Source organism: Fistularia commersonii, chromosome 31, assembly GCF_037954325.1.
Source record: "Fistularia commersonii isolate RoL2024-O1a breed Wild chromosome 31, RoL_Fcom_v1.0, whole genome shotgun sequence".
Classification (NCBI taxonomy): Eukaryota; Metazoa; Chordata; class Actinopteri; order Syngnathiformes; family Fistulariidae; genus Fistularia; species Fistularia commersonii.
Genome location: NC_141314.1, coordinates 8,134,071 through 8,153,416, shown reverse-complemented (window position 1 = coordinate 8,153,416; position 19,346 = coordinate 8,134,071). Strand labels below are relative to the sequence as shown.

At 42.4% G+C, this 19,346-nt stretch overlaps 1 protein-coding gene across 3 annotated transcripts in view; it reads right to left on the bottom strand.

Moving 5' to 3' along the window:
* The window catches only part of gria3b (glutamate receptor, ionotropic, AMPA 3b), an 84,203-nt gene that overhangs the window by 49,755 nt on the left and 15,102 nt on the right, over positions 1-19,346 (bottom strand). For all 3 annotated transcript variants that reach the window (XR_015109252.1, XM_086178946.1, XM_086178945.1), the window contains exon 3: positions 9,053-9,292. Coding sequence is in view for 2 of the 3 variants with exons in the window: in XM_086178946.1 (XP_086035072.1) it covers positions 9,053-9,292 (240 nt within the window). In the remaining variant the exon portion in view is untranslated. The remainder of the gene's footprint in view (positions 1-9,052; positions 9,293-19,346) is intronic.

The window sequence follows — 19,346 nt, the reverse complement described above, 5'->3', positions numbered from 1 at the left end:
TTTTAAGAGTTCTCTGATGTGCCCTTTCTTGTCAGCGTGTCCAAGCTGATTCCCTCTCCTGATGCATGCATAATTTAGCTGTTATGAAGCCGGCGTGAAGGAGAGGGCCACTAACGCACAGGAATCGTATGTGTTTGTGTAAAGTCCCGACCGGGTGTAGCTGATGAGCCATCACAGTAGCTGTGATGAGACCACAAAGACAAGGAAACAAGCCGCAGCCTATGATATAAACATACTTGCAGATGGGAGCTGGCCGTCACACTTATTATCTCACATTGTGAGACGAGTATAAATCAACCGCTCTGAGTGACAATACTGCACTTGAGTAGACGTTATTTGTGTGAAATGTGTCACAGCGCCGTATGATTTACCCGTGTAACAAATGGAGGGAACGGAAAGCGAGGGTGTGATCTAACGGCTTTTTTTTCTTTATAAGATAAAATACAGAATGCATGGAGACTGCGTATGAAAAACATGTCAAATCATCATTTCGACCGCTAACCGTAATAGCGATTTCACGTGCCTCCGTGCCTTTACCAACAATTACGCGTCGAGTTAATCTGGTCGTGCGCCGTGCTACTTAATTTCATGCATTGTTTACAGCGTCAGAGGCAACGTGGAAGCCCAACAATCGAATTTTGGGTCAGGATCTATTTGGTTTGTCATGAAAGCCGTCCAGGGGAGCGGCGGGAGGCAGTTATTGCTCGACTCTTTTACGAACAAAGGCAACTGTCTCTGGATAGCCAATTAGAGGGATTGCTGAAGAATAGGGAGTAAGGTTCACTTTTGTTACAGTGTATCTGACTCTGGCTGATTGCTCCCAACACCCCCTTCATATCTTCTATTCTTCTATCAAGCTTGGCAGGAATAGAAGAGATTAGGCTAACTATATGCGGCCATCCAATCCTCCCAATCAGAAGCCTCTTGGCCCCGCTGGCACATTGCGCTGCCAATTGAGCCAGGCTGTAGTTATCTTGTCTGCCTGTTTAACAGCTTATCAACCCCATCTATGCTGAATTATAAGGGTGTAATCCAAAGCCAAGTGGTCTGTGATTGATGTAGTCAAAACATTATCGACTTGATAACCCATTTCTGCTTTTTTATTGCACAACCAGCCATTTAGGAAGTTATGTTGGAGATAAAAACATGTGCAGAAGTCTGAGCCCTTTACGCAGTATCGTATAATTTGGGGTATTTGCATAAGACTCCTACTTAGCCATCCGATGTATGAATCTGAAAGACTTGATATCGTCAGGTATGCTATAAAACATACCACATTAAAATTATACCCTCTCGGCAGCTGGTGGGATTCCTTTTTCTTTTCCTATTCTAGGTCACATCCAGCACTTCTAGGCTCACTTCCTAAAATGGTCATGCAAAGAAAGGGATAAAATGCACTTGTTAGTTTGCAGTTTCACCAGTTGGTTATTTCATTCCTACTTGAAATAAAGCAATAACACACCGAAAAGCACAACGAGATCCTGACAGGCAGTCGAACCGGTCTTCAGACAAAACGCGATATCGGTCAAAACCGAGAAATCGATATCGATCTTAAATCAGACTCGACCGTTTGTCACCTGCTCAAAGACGAGGTGTTGTAGATTAAAATAACTGCGCTGACAGAAATAACTGACAATGATGTCATGTCTCTGCCAGATATGGCCTTTGTGTTCCGATTGATATCGTTGGCGTGTCCAATCTGCGTTCGGTTCAATAGAAATCATGTTCACTTCATAATCTAACGGGGCTGAAAAGTTGGCAGTCGGTGTTGAATCGAGCGTCATGATTCGGTGTAAAGGAAACATTTACCTACACCTCTGCTCTGAGACAGGCGCAGAGAACATAGCCTTAAGTGTCAGCAGAAATTTCAACCCCAACTTCAGAAGCGACTTGACAAAGCGGTACGATTTTGGAGTGATTTATGAGTTCATCCGCAGATGAAACGCAGATTTACTTCCTTAAAAGTTACACTAAAAATCTTCGCCGAGCTTGAAACGTCAACTACACACGAGGGGGTTTTGAAATGAAAGAACCAGTAGATGTCAATCATCAACCCAAAAGGGATGAAGTTGTTTTCAGCATGATTGCAAGGAGAAGACTGCATTTACTTTCACAAGGTAGGGTGTTGAAAAGCCAAAGTAAAACCCCGGTGAAAATGTAACAAATACGATATGTTGTAAGCTCTGCGACTCGCAGCAAGAAGGTTCGATTCCGACAAGGGGCATTTTTATGTGGGGGCACCGTGTTCTCCACGGGTTTCCTCGCTCGGCCCGAAATCATGCAAGTGGTTAAATTGATCCTAAATTGCCCAGATGCACACGAAAGAGTGAATAGTTGTATGTCACTATATCAGGGGTGTCAAACTCATTTTGGTCCGGAGGCCTCATACGGCCTAATTTGATGTCGAGGGGACCGGACCAGTGAAATCAATACCTAGAAGTAACACTAACTCCAAATTTTTCCTTTGTTTTAGTGTAAAGGAGGTAAACAGGTAAATTCTAAAATTCTTTATGTGTAATGAACTGTTCCTCAAAAAAATACATGATGAATAGATATTAAAAATGAATATTATAAAAGAATCGTAAAATTACACCCTAAAAATATTGTTGAGTTAAAAGAGAAAATCTTGCCTCCATGGGAAAATTTACCACTAGAATTTATTAGAAAATGTATTGGTAGCATGTAGAAGAGGAGGTATAATGTTTACAAAGCTAATGTTGGATATTCTGGTTATTGAATCAATCTTTTTAATTTTGCCTTTTTTTTGCTGTTGTTTTTGTGGTTTTTATAGAAAGAAGAAAAGAAAAGATCTTTTTAACAATGTCACTAGACCTTTTTTTCATCCAAAAATCATTTTGTTTTCAAATTTTCAAGCAAAAAAATACATTGCAAAGTTACTTTTTCATTTTTTCCTTACTGGGTATTTTTTTAAAGCCACTGTATAAAACCGCCAGATGCATATGAGAAAAAACGCACGGGCCACATAGATTTAATTTCAGGCAGGGGGGCACAAAATATTGTTCCGAGGGCCGCGAGTCTGAGACGGCTGCTCTATATAATAGACTGGCAACCGCCGGAATAGGCCCTTGCACCCTCGATAATGAATTCCCGACAACTATTTCTTGTATTTATACAATGGGAGAAAAGCAACTTTACTCATTTCACACAAAGAGGCTGGAGTGGTTGACAATCCATAAAAAAAAAATAAAATGAAATTGCATCTCCTTTCACTTCTCACAAAAGTCTTTGTTCACTAAATGCAACATCGCTCCATGACAATTACATCAATAGGAATAAACTCAAACTGAGGATTTTTTTTGTCAACAAAAGCAAATTATTTATATCATCCCACTCAGCAGACCCTTGTTTTCTATCTCCATTGTTCAGGCGGCAAGGTCGTAGCACTTATGGTCGACGAATATTTGGTAAAACTTTGAAGGTTGTCTCTCAGCTGAATCCCGGTCTCTCTCTGCGCAAACTGAGCCGACATAATCACAGCAGAAACCTCTGGCCGCGGCTCAGGCCTTCCGCCTCTCTCAGATTATCTGACTGCACAGGTTATCTGATGTTCGTGCTGCTTATCGGGCGCAAGAATTTAATTTGTGTCAGTCTAACTTCTGTTTTAACACGAGGAGCTATTAAAATGAATCCCCGCTCTCAAAGTCGTCCTTTAATTTGTATCTACGCCATGCAAAGCTCCCCAAAAATTTTGATGAGATTTTGGTTCGTAGTAATTGGGTTGTATGATTGCTCCAACTTTGAGAAACCGCTTGATATCTTTGTTTTTTGTTTTTTTTCTTCTCTTCACAGCCTTAAAATTGGTATTTTGTTTGACCTTTTAGGATCCACCGCTTCCTGGCGGGATAGTAATAATAATAATTGAAAAAAAAAAAAAAATCCAAAGGAAACTAAAATATTGATAAGAGTTAAGGTAAAACAGATTTCCATTGTGGATGCAAATGCTACACAAAATGCACGCACTTTATTTACAGATATCAACGCACAGTTGGCTCAGCTGAAAATGATCAACACGGTGAATGAGAGACATGCATTGGGAACAAAAAAAAAACAACTCTTAGAGAGATTTCCGAAATCCAGATTCCAAGTGGGAGATTTTCGTTCAAAGGGCATTTGACTTCCCGGCGCTCTAATAGCGTCACGACAATTCACACTATTCCGGTTACAGCTCGACATCTTAGCAGGTAAATAATACAAGAAGCAAATAGCCATGTGCTTTCTGTGGAACAGCCCCGCTTTGGATCATTTTGATTATGAAGTGTTGCGCGTTTGGAATATTGATGAACGAGGAAAATGGTATCAAGAGGCAGCAGGGTTGCCCGGCAATGCTCTTATTTAGCCATCAGCATCTTGGTGCAGCAATGGATACTGTGAGATGGGCTAATGCACAACAATTTAATGGATTTAAATAGGTGGTGGCTTCAGGCGCCACGATGCATTGCTCTCTCTGGATTGGTATTCACTAAACATCATGGGCAGTTTAATGTTGAAGAAATTGACAGGGTAAGTAAGAAGACAGCTGTCGACTAAATTAACTCTGAAAATGTTATAGTTCTATTAGTGTAGTGGACCCGCCGAAGTAGCCGGGATGCTTCACACGTGTTTTCATTTGATGGGGAGGATTATCAGTCCGATCATGTCTGTTCCAAGGTCAGCTCTCAAATTTTTTCTGGCTAATTTAATATCAGGCAAAATGTGATGTATGGCCACATTTTCCCCTTCTGTTCCTAAAATTTGGCCCCTAAATTGTGGCCAGACATGTCTTGTACAGAACATTGTGCTGTCACATGGAAGATTAACTGATCTCTCAGATATGTGAAATGTCATTACCATTTTATCGTTCTACACTTTTATTTGAAATAATGGCCTAATTAGTGAGAGAATTCTTGAGTTTACAGCTTTTTTTTTTTTTTTTTTTTTGCAAACACAGGGACCTTGACCTTTTCAGTCTAGTTACAATCAATTCATCCTTCAGTCCGAGTGCATTATATTTGCTCTGAATCCAAACAAACTCCCTCCCGAGATGTTGTGATACAATAATGAGACGGACAAAACTGCAACTGGAAATACTGAACCTAAGCCAGCTGCTGCAAGGACGGGGACGAAGGCATCAAATTAAAAGCCTGTTGACATGAGCCAAATCCCTCCCCTAAAATTTGTCCAATCATAGATTGGAAATCTTATCTCGGCATGTCAGATTTGGTAGTATACTTTGAATTCAATACATTTTAGATGGTAGGGTAACAGAGTATGGAATGCATTAGCTGACTCAGTCACTAAATACTCAGTAGTAAATGAAACCTACCTTTTATCAATATTTACAGACTATTTGCTCTTGGAGTCTTGGATTATCCGGTTGAAAAGCCCAATTGCACCCTTCACTATTGTTGTCATCAGGGCAGGTTAACATTATTAATTGCATCTGGTAAGTTTCCATTGCAGGAACCAAATCTGAAGTTATATCTGACACACTGGATAGTCACGGTGACACACAGGACGAGGCAAAAGGCAAAGCGTATATGGAAGTAGTATAAAGGTTTCAGCAGAGAGGGAGAAACAGAGTGTGACTCATAAATCAAGTAGAGGTGAGATTGCTGAATCAGGGTTGATTGTGCCTGGGAGAGACAATAAAGCCTGTAATCATCTGTCTCTCCAGCACAGACCTGGCAATTATCTGCCCATATCTGACCACCAGAACAGAAAGGGGCAGAATCCATCCACCATCCACCCCCTACAGCTTTAACCTGAAATTCGTCTCCTGATGCAAACTTTTTAAGTACAGAAAAAAAAATTAAAAAAATAATAGCGGTTGGGGGATAATGCATTTTTTTTTTTCCCGATTTCAGCGTTTTTTTTCAGGGAAAGAATTAAAAATATTTTCGTAAAATCTTTAACCGAGTTCAAACCGCACGATACGTGCAATACACAAACCCTGCCGATGTATTAAGTCTGGCAAATGAAGAGTAGCCTCAAATTAAGGTGGTTTAGCCGTGCCTTCGAAGCCTCCATTTGGCTCCGCTGTCGCTCATTTATCATAACGTCTTCTTTCAAACGGCTGTCTGATATTAGTATTTAGGGTACAAATTTACCTCAATTTCCCTCTGGAACATCTAAGCCTGAAGCATATGGACCGTCACTTTCTGACTGAAAGCCCGGCACAGGGGCCTAAAAGCTTTTTTGTTGGGTGAATAACAGAGCTAAATGAATAGTGTGATGGTAATTAATCTTTTCTATTGACTCAAATACGAGCTCATGGTGGTACTTCTACTTGTCCTCTGCGCTGTCTTCTGTCTCACTTTCCATCTGGGAAAATAGGGAGAATAATTGCTAAGTTGTTTCTAGGATTGTGAACAATCAGTGTTTTTAATTACTCAACAAAATAACGGGGCAAAAAAAAACAAAAAAAAACAAATATTATCTACTATAAGCAACTGGTTAGTTGAGTCATCTCCAGTCACCTGAGACTAGGTTTTTACACAATTCTTGTTTTTCCCCACTTCTATGTCAACATTATATAGATTTTTATATTAAAGGGCCAATTTCAACAACCTATTCTCACAGCGTTAGTTGTGCTTCAACTAATGTCGTGACTCAAAGCTCGAAAGGCTGGCGTGAGGTTGGTTTGCTTCAGAATACAATATATAATCAAATATCAACAATAGAAAATAGGCGTGCTTCTACTTGTCGCGTGCAGCCGAGGCTCGCAGTGGTTCAGCAGAGGACAAGCTTGCCCATACTTGGCTAGCTTGCCATAAAGATGGCTATAAAGATGGGCTAGCTCGGCTAGCATACTTGGCTAGCTTGCCATTAGCCACAAAGCACACCGCATATGTGGAAGCAGTATCCTATTAAAAAAACATGATTGTTTGGAGTCAGTTAGACCTAAAACTCATGTTGTTATCGGATACCGCTGAACTCAACATAGACGACTTACAACAGGTTGGCGGATTGGTTAGTTATAATAACTACCAATTTCTCCGTGGAACGGCTAGACTAAAAGAATCAAAGGGACAAATCATTTCCCGGATACTTAATTTTTGATTGAGCGTGCAAAATACCACATAGTGGTCTAAGATTGTGAACATGCCGATTATTACAAATGTGGGCAAGAAACTTTTGTGGAAAAGGAAAGCGGAGTAATAAAACAGACTGCAAGACAATAGTCTTTCATCAGCTCTCAATTAGCTGACCCCTGCATCTCATTGAGAGCAGCACTGAAAGAGGAACCAAAGAATCAAAACGACAAACTCAAATGAAATCAACACTGAATCTTGATGAAAGAAGCCGTCTGACAGTTTTTGTTTTTTTTTTTTCTCCAAAGTGAGACAAAAACATACACCCTAAAAGACTAGTTTCTCTTGTCAGCCCTCCTGGTTTAGCCGGTGTCCATATTGCCAGGGGAGCTGCACTACCTGATAAGAGAAAGTAGAAGCTCGGCGACACATCTGTCTGCTTGATGAGCCAAGTGTCAAAGCCCCCCAAAGTGCTGGATGGAGTGCATCAATAAACGGTTTTAATCCTCTCCTGGGGCCAATGTCCTCCCACTAATAAGGGATCGTCTTACACCACTGGCAGTAAGGAGAGTGGTAAAAGTGGCTTGGCATGGGCTCCAACACAGGGATGTTGTACACAGGGAATTGTCCGTACACAGGTAAATGGCTGTACATCACACACGCCTGCTGTTGCCTTGATTGCCGAACCGAATTGGTGTTTTCGTTTCCTCCTGCTCACTTTACTTCCCTCTGTTGCCCTCTTACCCACCTTTGTGTCTTTAAGCTAAATGTCTGTCATCACTCTCCCTGAGACCTTTTGTTATATATTTCAGGTTCTCCGCCTCCACCACATATAGCACTCTGCCCAAAACAGATTCACTTGACACACACACACACACACACACACAGACAAAACAAAGTCAAAAGCAGAGGTAGCCGGGTTTGATTGGATGGCTGAAGGACGTGCGGGTTACTAGCATCCACAGGGAAGATCCAAAGAGTGTTCTAGTCAGAGTGACCCTAATTAACCACATATTATCTGCAGGCTGTGTGGTGGATTAAGGCCTTCAGCTCTGGACCCTACAGACTTGGAGACCCAAAGACAGCGGACTTTATGTTAAAGCACACTTCATAGGCTGCCTCAAAGCAAGACAGAGCAGTGAGGGTGTGAGGATGCACCAGAAAAAAAAAAAAAAAGATTCACACTGGGAGCTAAGAGCATGCTGAACGAAGACAGGTTGCTTGAAGCTTATCTACGGGTCAGGACCTTCCCATAATGAGCAAATAAACATAGCAAATTCATGCTGCTGTAGCAGAGGAGGAGTATGCAGCCATTCTTTTTGGCTCCCAAATATTGTTCCTTTTGAAAAAGGAGGACACAAGGTGACTTTGCCCATCATATCCTAGATATTCTTGCCTCCTGCCCAGGTGCTGTTTGAGCAAACTGGAAATTCTGTAGGAGTACATCATTTTTCTGTTGCGAGATAATGAGCTTGTTTTGTCATTTGATATTAGGAGCCTTAAACACGAGCACTTCAGCGCGGTGACAGGCACTCGGATAGGACGCGAATGTTTTCACGAGATGCGCGTCTGTTGCGTTGTGGGAACGACATAAATATCCTCATCGATGAAAAACAACAGTCGGCCTCCGCAAACGGGCAGAGACTTTGATTCCTGGAGAGAAAAAAAAAATCAGCGGCGGATGTAGCATACCTCATTTCTGATGAAAGATGACCCTGTATCAACAATATGAGCAGATTAACTAACAGAAACCAGCTGAGTGCTCAGAGAACCCGACGATTCAGGCTCATAAGACACACAATTTCTTCAAGCCTGATGAATCGCAAGCAAATTTATTCCAAGTTTACATCATATCCTACTGTAAGAAGTAGTCCGGCGTGAACAGATGCGCTCACGGGTAAACCCGCAACTGTGTGCGTCACAGCGGATGCTATTCCGACACGCCGCGCTACATTTAAAGATCGTCTTTACGATTGAAACCTGCGATTCATGAAAGTCTCCGGGGCCCTGTTGTCACCCACCTCTGTCCGTGTCGTAGAGGTAGACAAACTTCTGCCATTTGTAGTGAGACAACAGGCTCAAAACGGCACCACGCAGGGCGGGGCGCATCTGGATGACAAACTGCACTTCGTTGTCCGTCGGGTAACTGGGGGTCACAAAGGAGGTGTGCAGAGCGCCGCAGAATGACGTCAAGGTGTTCATGGACTTCTTGTCGTAGAATCCAAAGATGGCGTACACTCCGCGGGAGAACTGGGAGCAAACTGCAGAGAGCAAAGGGGGAAGAGACCAGGTGCGTTAGGACGGGAGTCAGCAAAATTTGTGTATGCACATCTACAAATACGTACCTCATCGCTTTAAGCAGTTACAGATCGATCGCATTGTTTGACCCAACACTAATAACCAATTAAAGGTTGGTGTGACTCGCATTGACCCTCAATACACTTGACAAAGCATTGACAGCAAACTGTTACTGATGTAGGCATATTCTGCTTGGTCCGATTGACAAGGTTATTTCCATCCCATAAGTATTGATTATGAAGGAAATGTAAATCAAAAGAGACATTATTAACATGAATGATTGCTCGAAGCTCTATATTTTTGATCTTGCCCGTCAAATGTCACCCCTGCTTTGCGTTTCAATTTCACACGGTGGAAAAACATGTTTGTGAATATACATATATATATTTATATGCAGGCTAATCAGATTTCTGTCAGTGTTTTACAAACTGAGCGAGAGTCAAGTAAAACAATAAGACTTTCTGGAAGCTCACCAACAACAAGAACGCACTCAGCAGGAACTGTTTTCTTTTCGAATGTAAAAAATTTCAACAAAACAAAAATCACTTTCTTCATGCACAAGCTGTATCTGAAGAGGAATATAGTGCGGGAGGAGCGTGCGTTGACAAGGTTTTTGGCTACAATAAATGCCTGAGGATTCACTTGAACACGGCCGGCTGCACTCAGCAGCGTTTGAACATTAGTGTACTTGTCAAAGTACAAGAACATTGTGCCCCTAAGTTTGATCCTGAAGGGAACTCCCTGCGAGCTGCAGTCTTCTCCACCAGTGTAATTGGCGATTCCATTTTTTTATTTATCTCATTTGTAAATAAGAAATCCTTTTTTTTTTTTTTTTAATCAAATTGTGGAATTTTCCAATCATATTTTCAAAATATGGCTAAAAGATGGATAGAGGAAATGAGCACACCGCTAAAATGACATGATTAGAATTGTGAAGTTGGTATCATATTAATTTTACAAATATATCGTGAGTCTTTCCAATTAATTTAGTTGTTGAAATGTGAAAAAGACTTACTGCAAAACTAATTAGGGCTTTTTATCATCCAAAAAAAAAAACTCAATTACCTTTCACTGCAAGTCTGCTGTAGTTACTGATGTTCTCGAACGTGTTTGTTGTGATACAATATTAACATTGACTTAATGCAGGCGGTCCTGTGCTTTTTAAATCCTCGATCCTGTGACTCCATCTGTGCTGCTTGACCTTAAACAAACATGCCACCTCGGAGGAGTTCGTTTGTAGCGACAACAGTGTTAGTTCAAGGATAAAAAAGTCATGTGAGCCACTAAAGTTCTCCAGTTCCCAGCAGGAGCCTCCAACCACCGAGCACCCCGCCCCCCCCGAACCACAATGAAAGACTCGGTGCAGCAGTCGCAGCAGCTGTGAGCTCTTGCTGTCTCTGCTTCTGTATCTTCCTGTGAGAGGGCGGAAAATGACAACTCCTTCCATCTCGACTCAAAAGTTATTTCAATTTTGCATTTATTGACCTCATTCAGGGTGTGTGTTTTTGATTGAGGCGCGACGTCAGTTACAGCTGCGTTTGATTTTTTTTTTTTTTTTTTTTTTTTTTTTTCCTGTAACAAATCTAGAACAACCAACATGGGGAATGTGCATCTGAGTGTGCAAATACAGGTTTTTTTTTTTTCTTTTTTTTTTTTACCCGTCTATTCATCTCACATTCTACTGGGACAGCATTAACTGTCAGGCTTGCGTTCAGTCAGAAACTATTAATGTGGAAACTAATATTGAGGGCTACAGGTGTGTTTTGCTTTCCTCTCCTATCGTGAATGGCTGTTCACTTATTCTGATTGACTCTCGAGGGTTCCCGCTGGGTAATCAAGCGTTCTTAACGTCCGTAAACACTTTCAATACATCAGCGCCAATTGTTGGAAAAGATGACTCCATCCAAGCTTACACCTGATTGGCTGATGACTATCAATTGGCATTTTACAGAGAATAGAAAACAAAGGTCAGGTATTTGTTTTAATATTGCTCATGGTGAAAAGTCTCACATGTGATCTAACTAACCCTGAGATGGAATCGCTCATCGGTTTGCATTATCCGGCGACGTGCAAATCGTGCACAGGACTCACAACGGACGCTTATGCGCGCACCTGTTTTGTTGCCGGTCCGGGAAATTCATTTTGAACCCTTTGTAAAATTCCAAGTGTTCACATCTGTAGCTCTTGAACACAACGCGAGTGAGAAATCTCACCGTTTTCCTCATCCTTTCCAATTCCGTTCCCTCCCTATCTGTCCCGCAGCGGACACCTCACTCCAGGTAATAGCGCCCTTGCAGGCGTACACGCTGCTCACACTGGACACTTCTTGATCGGCGAATCAACAGATGGACAGCATCGCTGCGGGCGACTGCGGCGGGGTCAGCGCAATCCTCCGTACTGAATGGGAGAAAGCAAGAGGTCCAGGCCTTGACAAGGCCCGCACTTCTCTGCACTCCTTCTTAATTCGGGCCAGTTCTGACATAGAACTCCTCCTCTGGGAGCAGGTCTGGCAGCTTCGGTGTTTCTGCTCAGCCGGCCTTTGCTTATTATGCACATACACTTCTACTCCATATCCTTACCCTGGGTTTTATCACCCTGCTCCATTTGCGGAGCGGCACTGAGCCGCATAAGACATCGCCACGGAAAGGTTTGTGTGTCCCAGTTATCGCATGAGTGATGCCATTCATATAGTGAGATTGTGTGATCCGCGGTAGATTCATAGTCGGACGCCTGAAAGGGATTTTTTTTTTTCAAATAAGAACGACGTGTTCTGTCTTGGGGAAACACACCAGCCGGGATCGCCGCGTCACATCTGCCAGCATCGGGTACTTCTGACCGTCGGCGAGCGTTCTGATGCCACGAGATCGGCACGATTTCTTCGGCGATACGTCCGTACCCGCCGCTTCCCCCGCGTCTGGCCGCATGAGCATCATTTTTGACGGGTCATGTGACGGCGGGGCTGCTTTCAGAGCTGCACGCGGCGACGCCACGGCTACTGTAGCAGTAGATACAATTAATGGAAATGGTGTTATTGATTTTCAATGAAACTGTTGCCACACAGAAACCTTTTGTTCTCTCACTCTTATCTTCTAACAAGCTACACTGCATATTGGGGCTTCGAGGGTGTTTACATCGACTGGAGGGGTTTAAAAAAAAAAAATCACGACTGCTCACATGAAGCAAGCAGTGTTGCTGATGATGACTTGACTAAAACGCTAGTTCAGCATATTAGAAACGACCATTTCTTCAGCCGGCTTGCTACAAGCACCATTTATAACACACAATGGGAGGACAATTAAAATTGCCATCATCCAGTATTTGGAGACAAAGACATTGAAGCTCTTACCACAATGCAGCTGCCGTAGACAGATGGAAGAAATGAGACTATAGTTCTTTAAAATTGAAACATTAATAGACACATTCAACAATGCATGATAAAGCTTTTTTTTTGAACGGTCACATTTTGTACAAACTGACTCAATTTACTGCAAAATAAGACATTTTAAAGTTTGAGTGTATTACACATTTTTCCATCCGGCTCGGCAAAAGAGTGACTGACTAAATAAGAAGAGCATACATTGACTGACCTGTGTGTTGAAATGAAATGGTAAGACATCTAGTCAAATTTATACTGCAAAATGAGGCTTTTCAAACTTTTCAGTGAACTGACGTTTATAAAGCAAGCGATTACAAATCAATAACTAAAGCATCGTTTTCTCTTATCTCTGGCCCTTAAAGCGCGGTGGAGAACGGGACACTTTCCAAACTTTTTTTGTTTTTTTTCTCTATCCATTGGTTTTAAGATATGGAAAGTTCTGGATTACTGCATTGCAGGCAAAAAGAGCCCAGCCTCTATATGCATTTATTCCTACAGTTTCTTTCAGCAATGTCTCTGTTCACGCAGCACTGAGCCCATCTTTCCTCAATGCTTCCCTCTTCCGTCTTCTATCCTCAAGACTGTCTTGACCTCTCTCCTATTGTTGCCTGTCTTTTGCCCCAGCCATCTGGTCATCCCCTAAAGCATACATCCTCTTCAAATGTGGCAGTATCTCGCTCCACCTGAGTGCCTCTCTTCTCTCCTTCTCAGATAGTTTCACTCATATTATCACCCGGCTGCATCAGTGGAGCAGAGAGCTATGCTGGACGTCTCCTGCAAGTGCTCGGCACTCGTACTGGAGTGTGCTGCAGAGGCGAGCCCCGGCATTGATCTAATCCCTCTTAGTAATTTAATAGAAAAAAGAATAAATGTGCCTTGAGTGGAAATAAAGAGGTAAAACCTGTCACTACAGTAACTCTCAACAAATAATACCCCGGTAAATGCTATCAAATGATTCTCTGAATGTCATGATGAAAGTCGACAATTTCTAATTTACAGTCGGGTCCTCCGACAACGAGTCGTTTCGGAAATTTGCATGAGGCCCGATATAAACAACAAATATATAAGTCCACCCCGACACCCTTTCAATCTCACCCCCACCCCCGTTTTTTTTTTTTTTTTTCTTCCTCTGCAGCTAACCGTGCCGTCTCCTCCTCCTCCCCCTCCCTGCTGCAGGGAACCATGCATCCCATCTCCAGTTCACTGGTCAAACACACACAGTGTGCCGCCCTCATTGCCTTCTATAATCAGGACACTCGCGGTGCTACGGGGATGTTACGTTTCTGACGCATCACTTGAGATGGCTGGCCTGCTGGAATTCTAGTTCAGAAGGATATGTGGTGTCCTGCAGGCACTCCAGGCTAATTCATAAAAAAAAAAAAAAAAAAAAACAACCTTTTTCATACGCACAGAGTATTTCAACTTCCATGTTGTTTTCCAACCCAAAGCCAGAGCCTTGCACAGCCCAGGGAAGCGGGCTGGGAACAGCAAAATGTCAATGCTGATTCTATCTCTTTAGCCGTTTCTATTCTTTTTCATAAAACCTGCGTTCTCTCTCTCTCTCTCTTTCTCTCTCCCCGGCTCTACTGTCTCTCCTGTCAGCCACATGCTCTCCTTTTTTTTTTCCCTGCCTTCGCCTCGTCCTTTTCTTCCCTCGGGTGCTCGTAGATCCCTTCGCCGGCGTCCCCTTCCTCCATCCAGTTTCCACCAGCCCGTATTCGGACGAGCCCTTCTTGGTCTGAAAAGGGGGATGCTGTCGGAGGGGGGAGATTGCTTCTCGGTGCCCTCGGGGATTGCACCGGCTCTCGTCATACGATGATGTGATGCGATTCAAACGGTTAACTCAAATGGCAAAGCTAGATCGAAGAACGAGTTAACTGCAATGTTGCCGTGAGCGTTAAAAGGATGCTGTAAGGAGTCCAATTGCAATAGACCCATTTTTTTTTTTCTCTCTGTACCTTCCTGCACACATGCACACGCAACGTTCATCCTAGTTATGCCTTTGCTGAGGGGCTATGATATAATTCCCCTCGGTGCAAATAATTAACGTCGCAAATTTACTTCACCAAATGTGCTATTTTACAACTGAAATAAAGTTTAACATTTTAGGTTTAATTTTTTTTTTTTTTTTTTTTTTTTCCCTCCATCAACCAACCGGCCAGAGCCACATAAGAAACAAACAAACCTAATCTTTATCTGTGAATGTGTTTGTGCATCCGGTTTATATGTGAGCACGTCAGCTTGACAGCTGCGGTTTTTGTCTCCTGTGCATCCGGGAGCTTCCCACGTGCCGCTGACGATTTCTTTTAACATCCGCAACTCGTGCATTTGGTTGTCTCCTATATTTATTTGCTGTCTCTTACACGTTTTGCTCTATTTTAATATGTGTTGTTTACAAACGCCACCTGAAAGGATCTAGATAACAATCCTCATAATAAATTCAAATCAATTGTGATTTGCATAATTTTCAAAAGCGCAATGCCTCAGCGGACATGTTTTATTGGGAAACTATACCGATCAGGCTTGCACAAATATTTCGCCCGTCTCAGTATCTTCATTTCTGCATGAACAGCCAGTGGTTCTTTCTACGTGAACATTACTATCTAGTTGCTTAACCAGGTTAAATATGGGTAGAATCTTAACGCCTCTTCCAACGCAGAAGTATTTAATTACAGCATTTATGGATGGAAACAGCAATCAATAGAAGAAACCTTACAAAAGTGATAATGCAAAAGAAAAAGTCATAGGTTTCCTGTTCCTATTCTGCGTTAAGTCAAAAAACAAAACCCTATTAAATGATTTAGAGATTCAAAATGTCTTTGTTGCAGAATGCAATATCTTAGTGGAAATTAAATCCCTTTCCAATCATTATATTGCTTCTCTTGGAGGTTTCGCAAGTTTGACTGGAAATACAACCATGACAAAATCCACTTTTTCCAAACCACCCTCAGTGTGTTTTGATGGAAGGCTAATTAAATCTAAATGCCAATCTGTTGAAAGCCAAGACGTGGCCAGACCTCTGCTGTGTTAGCAGAAGAGAGAGCAAATTAAAATCTCAGATCTCACATGATATGACATGATTATAAGAATCTTTGAATATGGCTCGCTGAAGTAAGCCAAGTGAGGATTACTTATGCAAACTAGAACTGTCTGCTTTAAAAAAAAAAATGTCCAATAGGCTTCTTTGTGCTGCCAAAATATCTTATAATGATTTTAGATCCCAGTATCTTTTCTTCAGCGACGTTTAATATGATGAAGTGTTCAACCAATATGGACTTCAGAAGTGCTATATTGAAATAAACGTGCCACAGGCTCATTGAAACAAACCATTAGTTAAATGCACACTCGCACTCCAATGCAAAAAAATTAAAAATATCCTAGATGAATATATTATCGCGTTACATCTTACCTTTAATATGCAAGAGGGTTGAGTTGAGATTTTCCCCGATCACAGTCATACTCGCATAGTAATTATCATAAAAAATAACCTGCATAAAAGACATATGTAAAGCGATTTGACCATCGGGGGAGATTTTATAATGACGCTTGTCATATTGGAGGTTCACCTTCGTAGATGACAATCGGACCCGGGGATTACAGTTACTTAGGTCACATTGAGTCCATGAACTATTACTTCTCCACCCGTCAGCTATTGCCCTTGGCTTTTTTTTTTTTTGTGTTTGTTTGTTACTTCGCCCCTCTGCAGCCTTTCGAATAGCGACTCTCTCCTGTCAACCTCCCACCTTGATGATACCGTTCTGTACTAGTGACAGTGGCTGCTGAGCATCCCCACGGGAGGCAATGGTTCTCAGCTCCATCTCGCTTTGACAGATATTTTCACCTCCAAGGTCTCGCCGCCATTCAGTGTTTGAAGAGACGGGGGGGGGGGGGACCTCTGAGTTCTTTATTGACAGTGCCTTTTGTTTGAGCAACATAATGATTATGCCGAGCAACAGGTTTGAACAAGGCCGCTGTTTACATGTTAGATATAGTGGCAATTTTGAAAGTTTGCGTAACGGCGTCGGGCTGGACAGTCTGCTGAGCACCGGGGGGAATCAGCCTGATAGCGCTGGGGTGAAACAGACAGAAATCTCATATTGCACACACCCGTCCCCCGCATGTCACTTTCTTGATACACGGATGCGGAACAAATACTATTTATGCGGGCTCAAGAATTACACCCTCGGCCATTACTTCATGTCGAGAGACCTCCGCTGACATCCTGGTTCGTCTCGTAGAACAAGTAGCCGTCCCGTCTTTGACAGCGCGTTCCACAATTTGCTGCAAAGCAGGGGTGATGCAGAGGCTACGGGACTAAGTTTATGTTTTTAAAAGACACGATATCCTCACACATTCTAGAAGATCACCGCCGCTCATGTCGAAGGAAGCAGCTACACACTGACCCTTTGAGTATGTCTGTGTGCATTTTTAAGGAGGATTCAGCAGAGTATGAAACATGTAAGGCTTATGATATTCTGTAATTGGATTTCCCTGAAAGCTGGTGACAAAGTCTCTCACACACCACTAATCCTCCAATCAGCAATGCGGGCCTGAGGCATGCTCCTCTTTGCAGATGAATATGGAGGAAGGGAAGAGACTGAAGCGGGGAAAGAACACGGTGACCGAAGACAGGGGATGGGGGGGGGGGGGGAGTGTGTGGATTTAATAGGGATGGATGGTCAATGAAGGTGTGCCAACATGTTGTAACACACAGTATCACTTCAACATATAAGAGGCCCCAGAGGGGACGGGTGCTCGGGGAAAAAAAGGATTGAGACGGTTCAACATGCCCGCTGACCACAACTGCAAACATTCACTGTTGTTGCCGTCAGAAGTGGCGCGTGGCTCGTAATTCACAGCTTTAGTGGATATCAGTTTTAGCCAATCAGTTCTGTTCATGGCGAAGGCGTTCAAGAAAAAAGATGGAAGTTTCAGAAGCGGTTTAAGAACCCGCCTGGGACCGTTTTGACTGGAGCGCGAGCGAGCCGGACTCGCCTGGGTTAACAATGGTGGTGATATTTCAGGTGTTGTTTTGAGTCCAATACGAAACAGCAGGGGGGATAACTGGCAACCGAAATGCTCTCTTGTTTCTCGGCTTTCTGGGGCAAAAGCAACAAAAAAAAAACTGCAGACAAGCATGTTTTTTTTCCCATCAGTGTCAAAATTCTTGATTGTTTTTGCCGCCTTCCTATATACCGCGATTCTGTTATCCGTCGTTCATACAAATACTCTCGAAGGGGGTTTCTGTCTGCGTTGTATTTTAAAAAAAAAATCCAGCTGCACTAAACTGAACTCTAAATCAATCATCTCCAGAATGAGATTTAAAAAAAAAAACTGTTAAGAACAACGCCAGGTTGACTTGATTTATTTTTCCTGTCTATAAAAATAATAATTCCACCCCCTGGGAGGAACTTAAGCTGAAGTGCACTGCAGGCCCAAGTGAAAAGCTATGTATAAAATATAGGTAGAATATTCTGTATATATATATATATATATATATCAGCCCTCAAAATGGTGGGCGGTTGTTCAATTCCCAACTCCTATCTGCATGCCAAAGTGTCCTTTGGCAAAAAAAAACGAGTCCCCCTAATGCGTAGCAGCTCTGCCATCATTATTGTGTGTGTGTGTGTGTGTGTGTGTGTGTGTGTGTGAATGGGTGAATATAATCTGCTAATAAGGGCTTTGAAGCCGCAAGGGGATCATTATATAAGTTGAGTCCATATATATATATATATATATATATATATATATATATATATGTAGAGAGAGAGAGAGAGAGATACACTGACATATATATTTATATATACACTGACACAAGGCCTCCATCCTGCATGTTAAGCCGCTTGTGGTGTTTCATCTCTCTTGCATTTGTCTGCAAGATGGGGTTGCAAAGATGCCAAATATACATATTCATTTACAGTGTAACAGAGGACTATCCTTTCTGACGAGTTGTTTCCGTCCTTTAGGGGTATTTCGGGCCTCGTGTACATCTTATATGCAAGTACGTAGCCAAGAGTCTGCCTGTCTCGAGGGGCCCCGACAAGAAGATGACTACAAGACAGTTCCTCCACATTTTAACTACGCTGTCGCCACCGGTCTCACTAATCAAATTATATGTCACAATATCCTGTGGCGATGCAAGACACTTGAGTCACAAAGGGATTTGCATCATGGAGCCCGATTATAAGTTTGAATTTTAAAACATCTTTTCTAGGATCGTTTTTTTTTTCTTTCTTTATCATTCTCCAGAGCAAAAATAAAAAAGGGTAACTCAAAGAGAACCGGAGATAGGTCTGTTTTTTTTTAACCTTGAAGACATTGCTTAAAAGTCCCGCTCCTGAGCCCCAATCCAAGGATGGTTAAGTATCTGGAGTCCAGCACCACTTTTCATCTTATTAGTGCCCTTGCTGAGACAGTGCTCTCCTCCTGAATGATAAAATTGACGGCGGCAGAGAGTGAGAGGATGAGAGAGATTGGAAACCGAAGGCTGTAATCCTATACATTTGAGGGGACTCAGCATTAAAAAAAAAACCTTGAACGCGTCCCTCTCAACTTTCCCTTAAACAGCACATTGTCTCATAAAAAATCAACAGTTTTCCCTCGGAGTGCTACTTTGTATGGCACTTGTAAAGAAAAGAGCA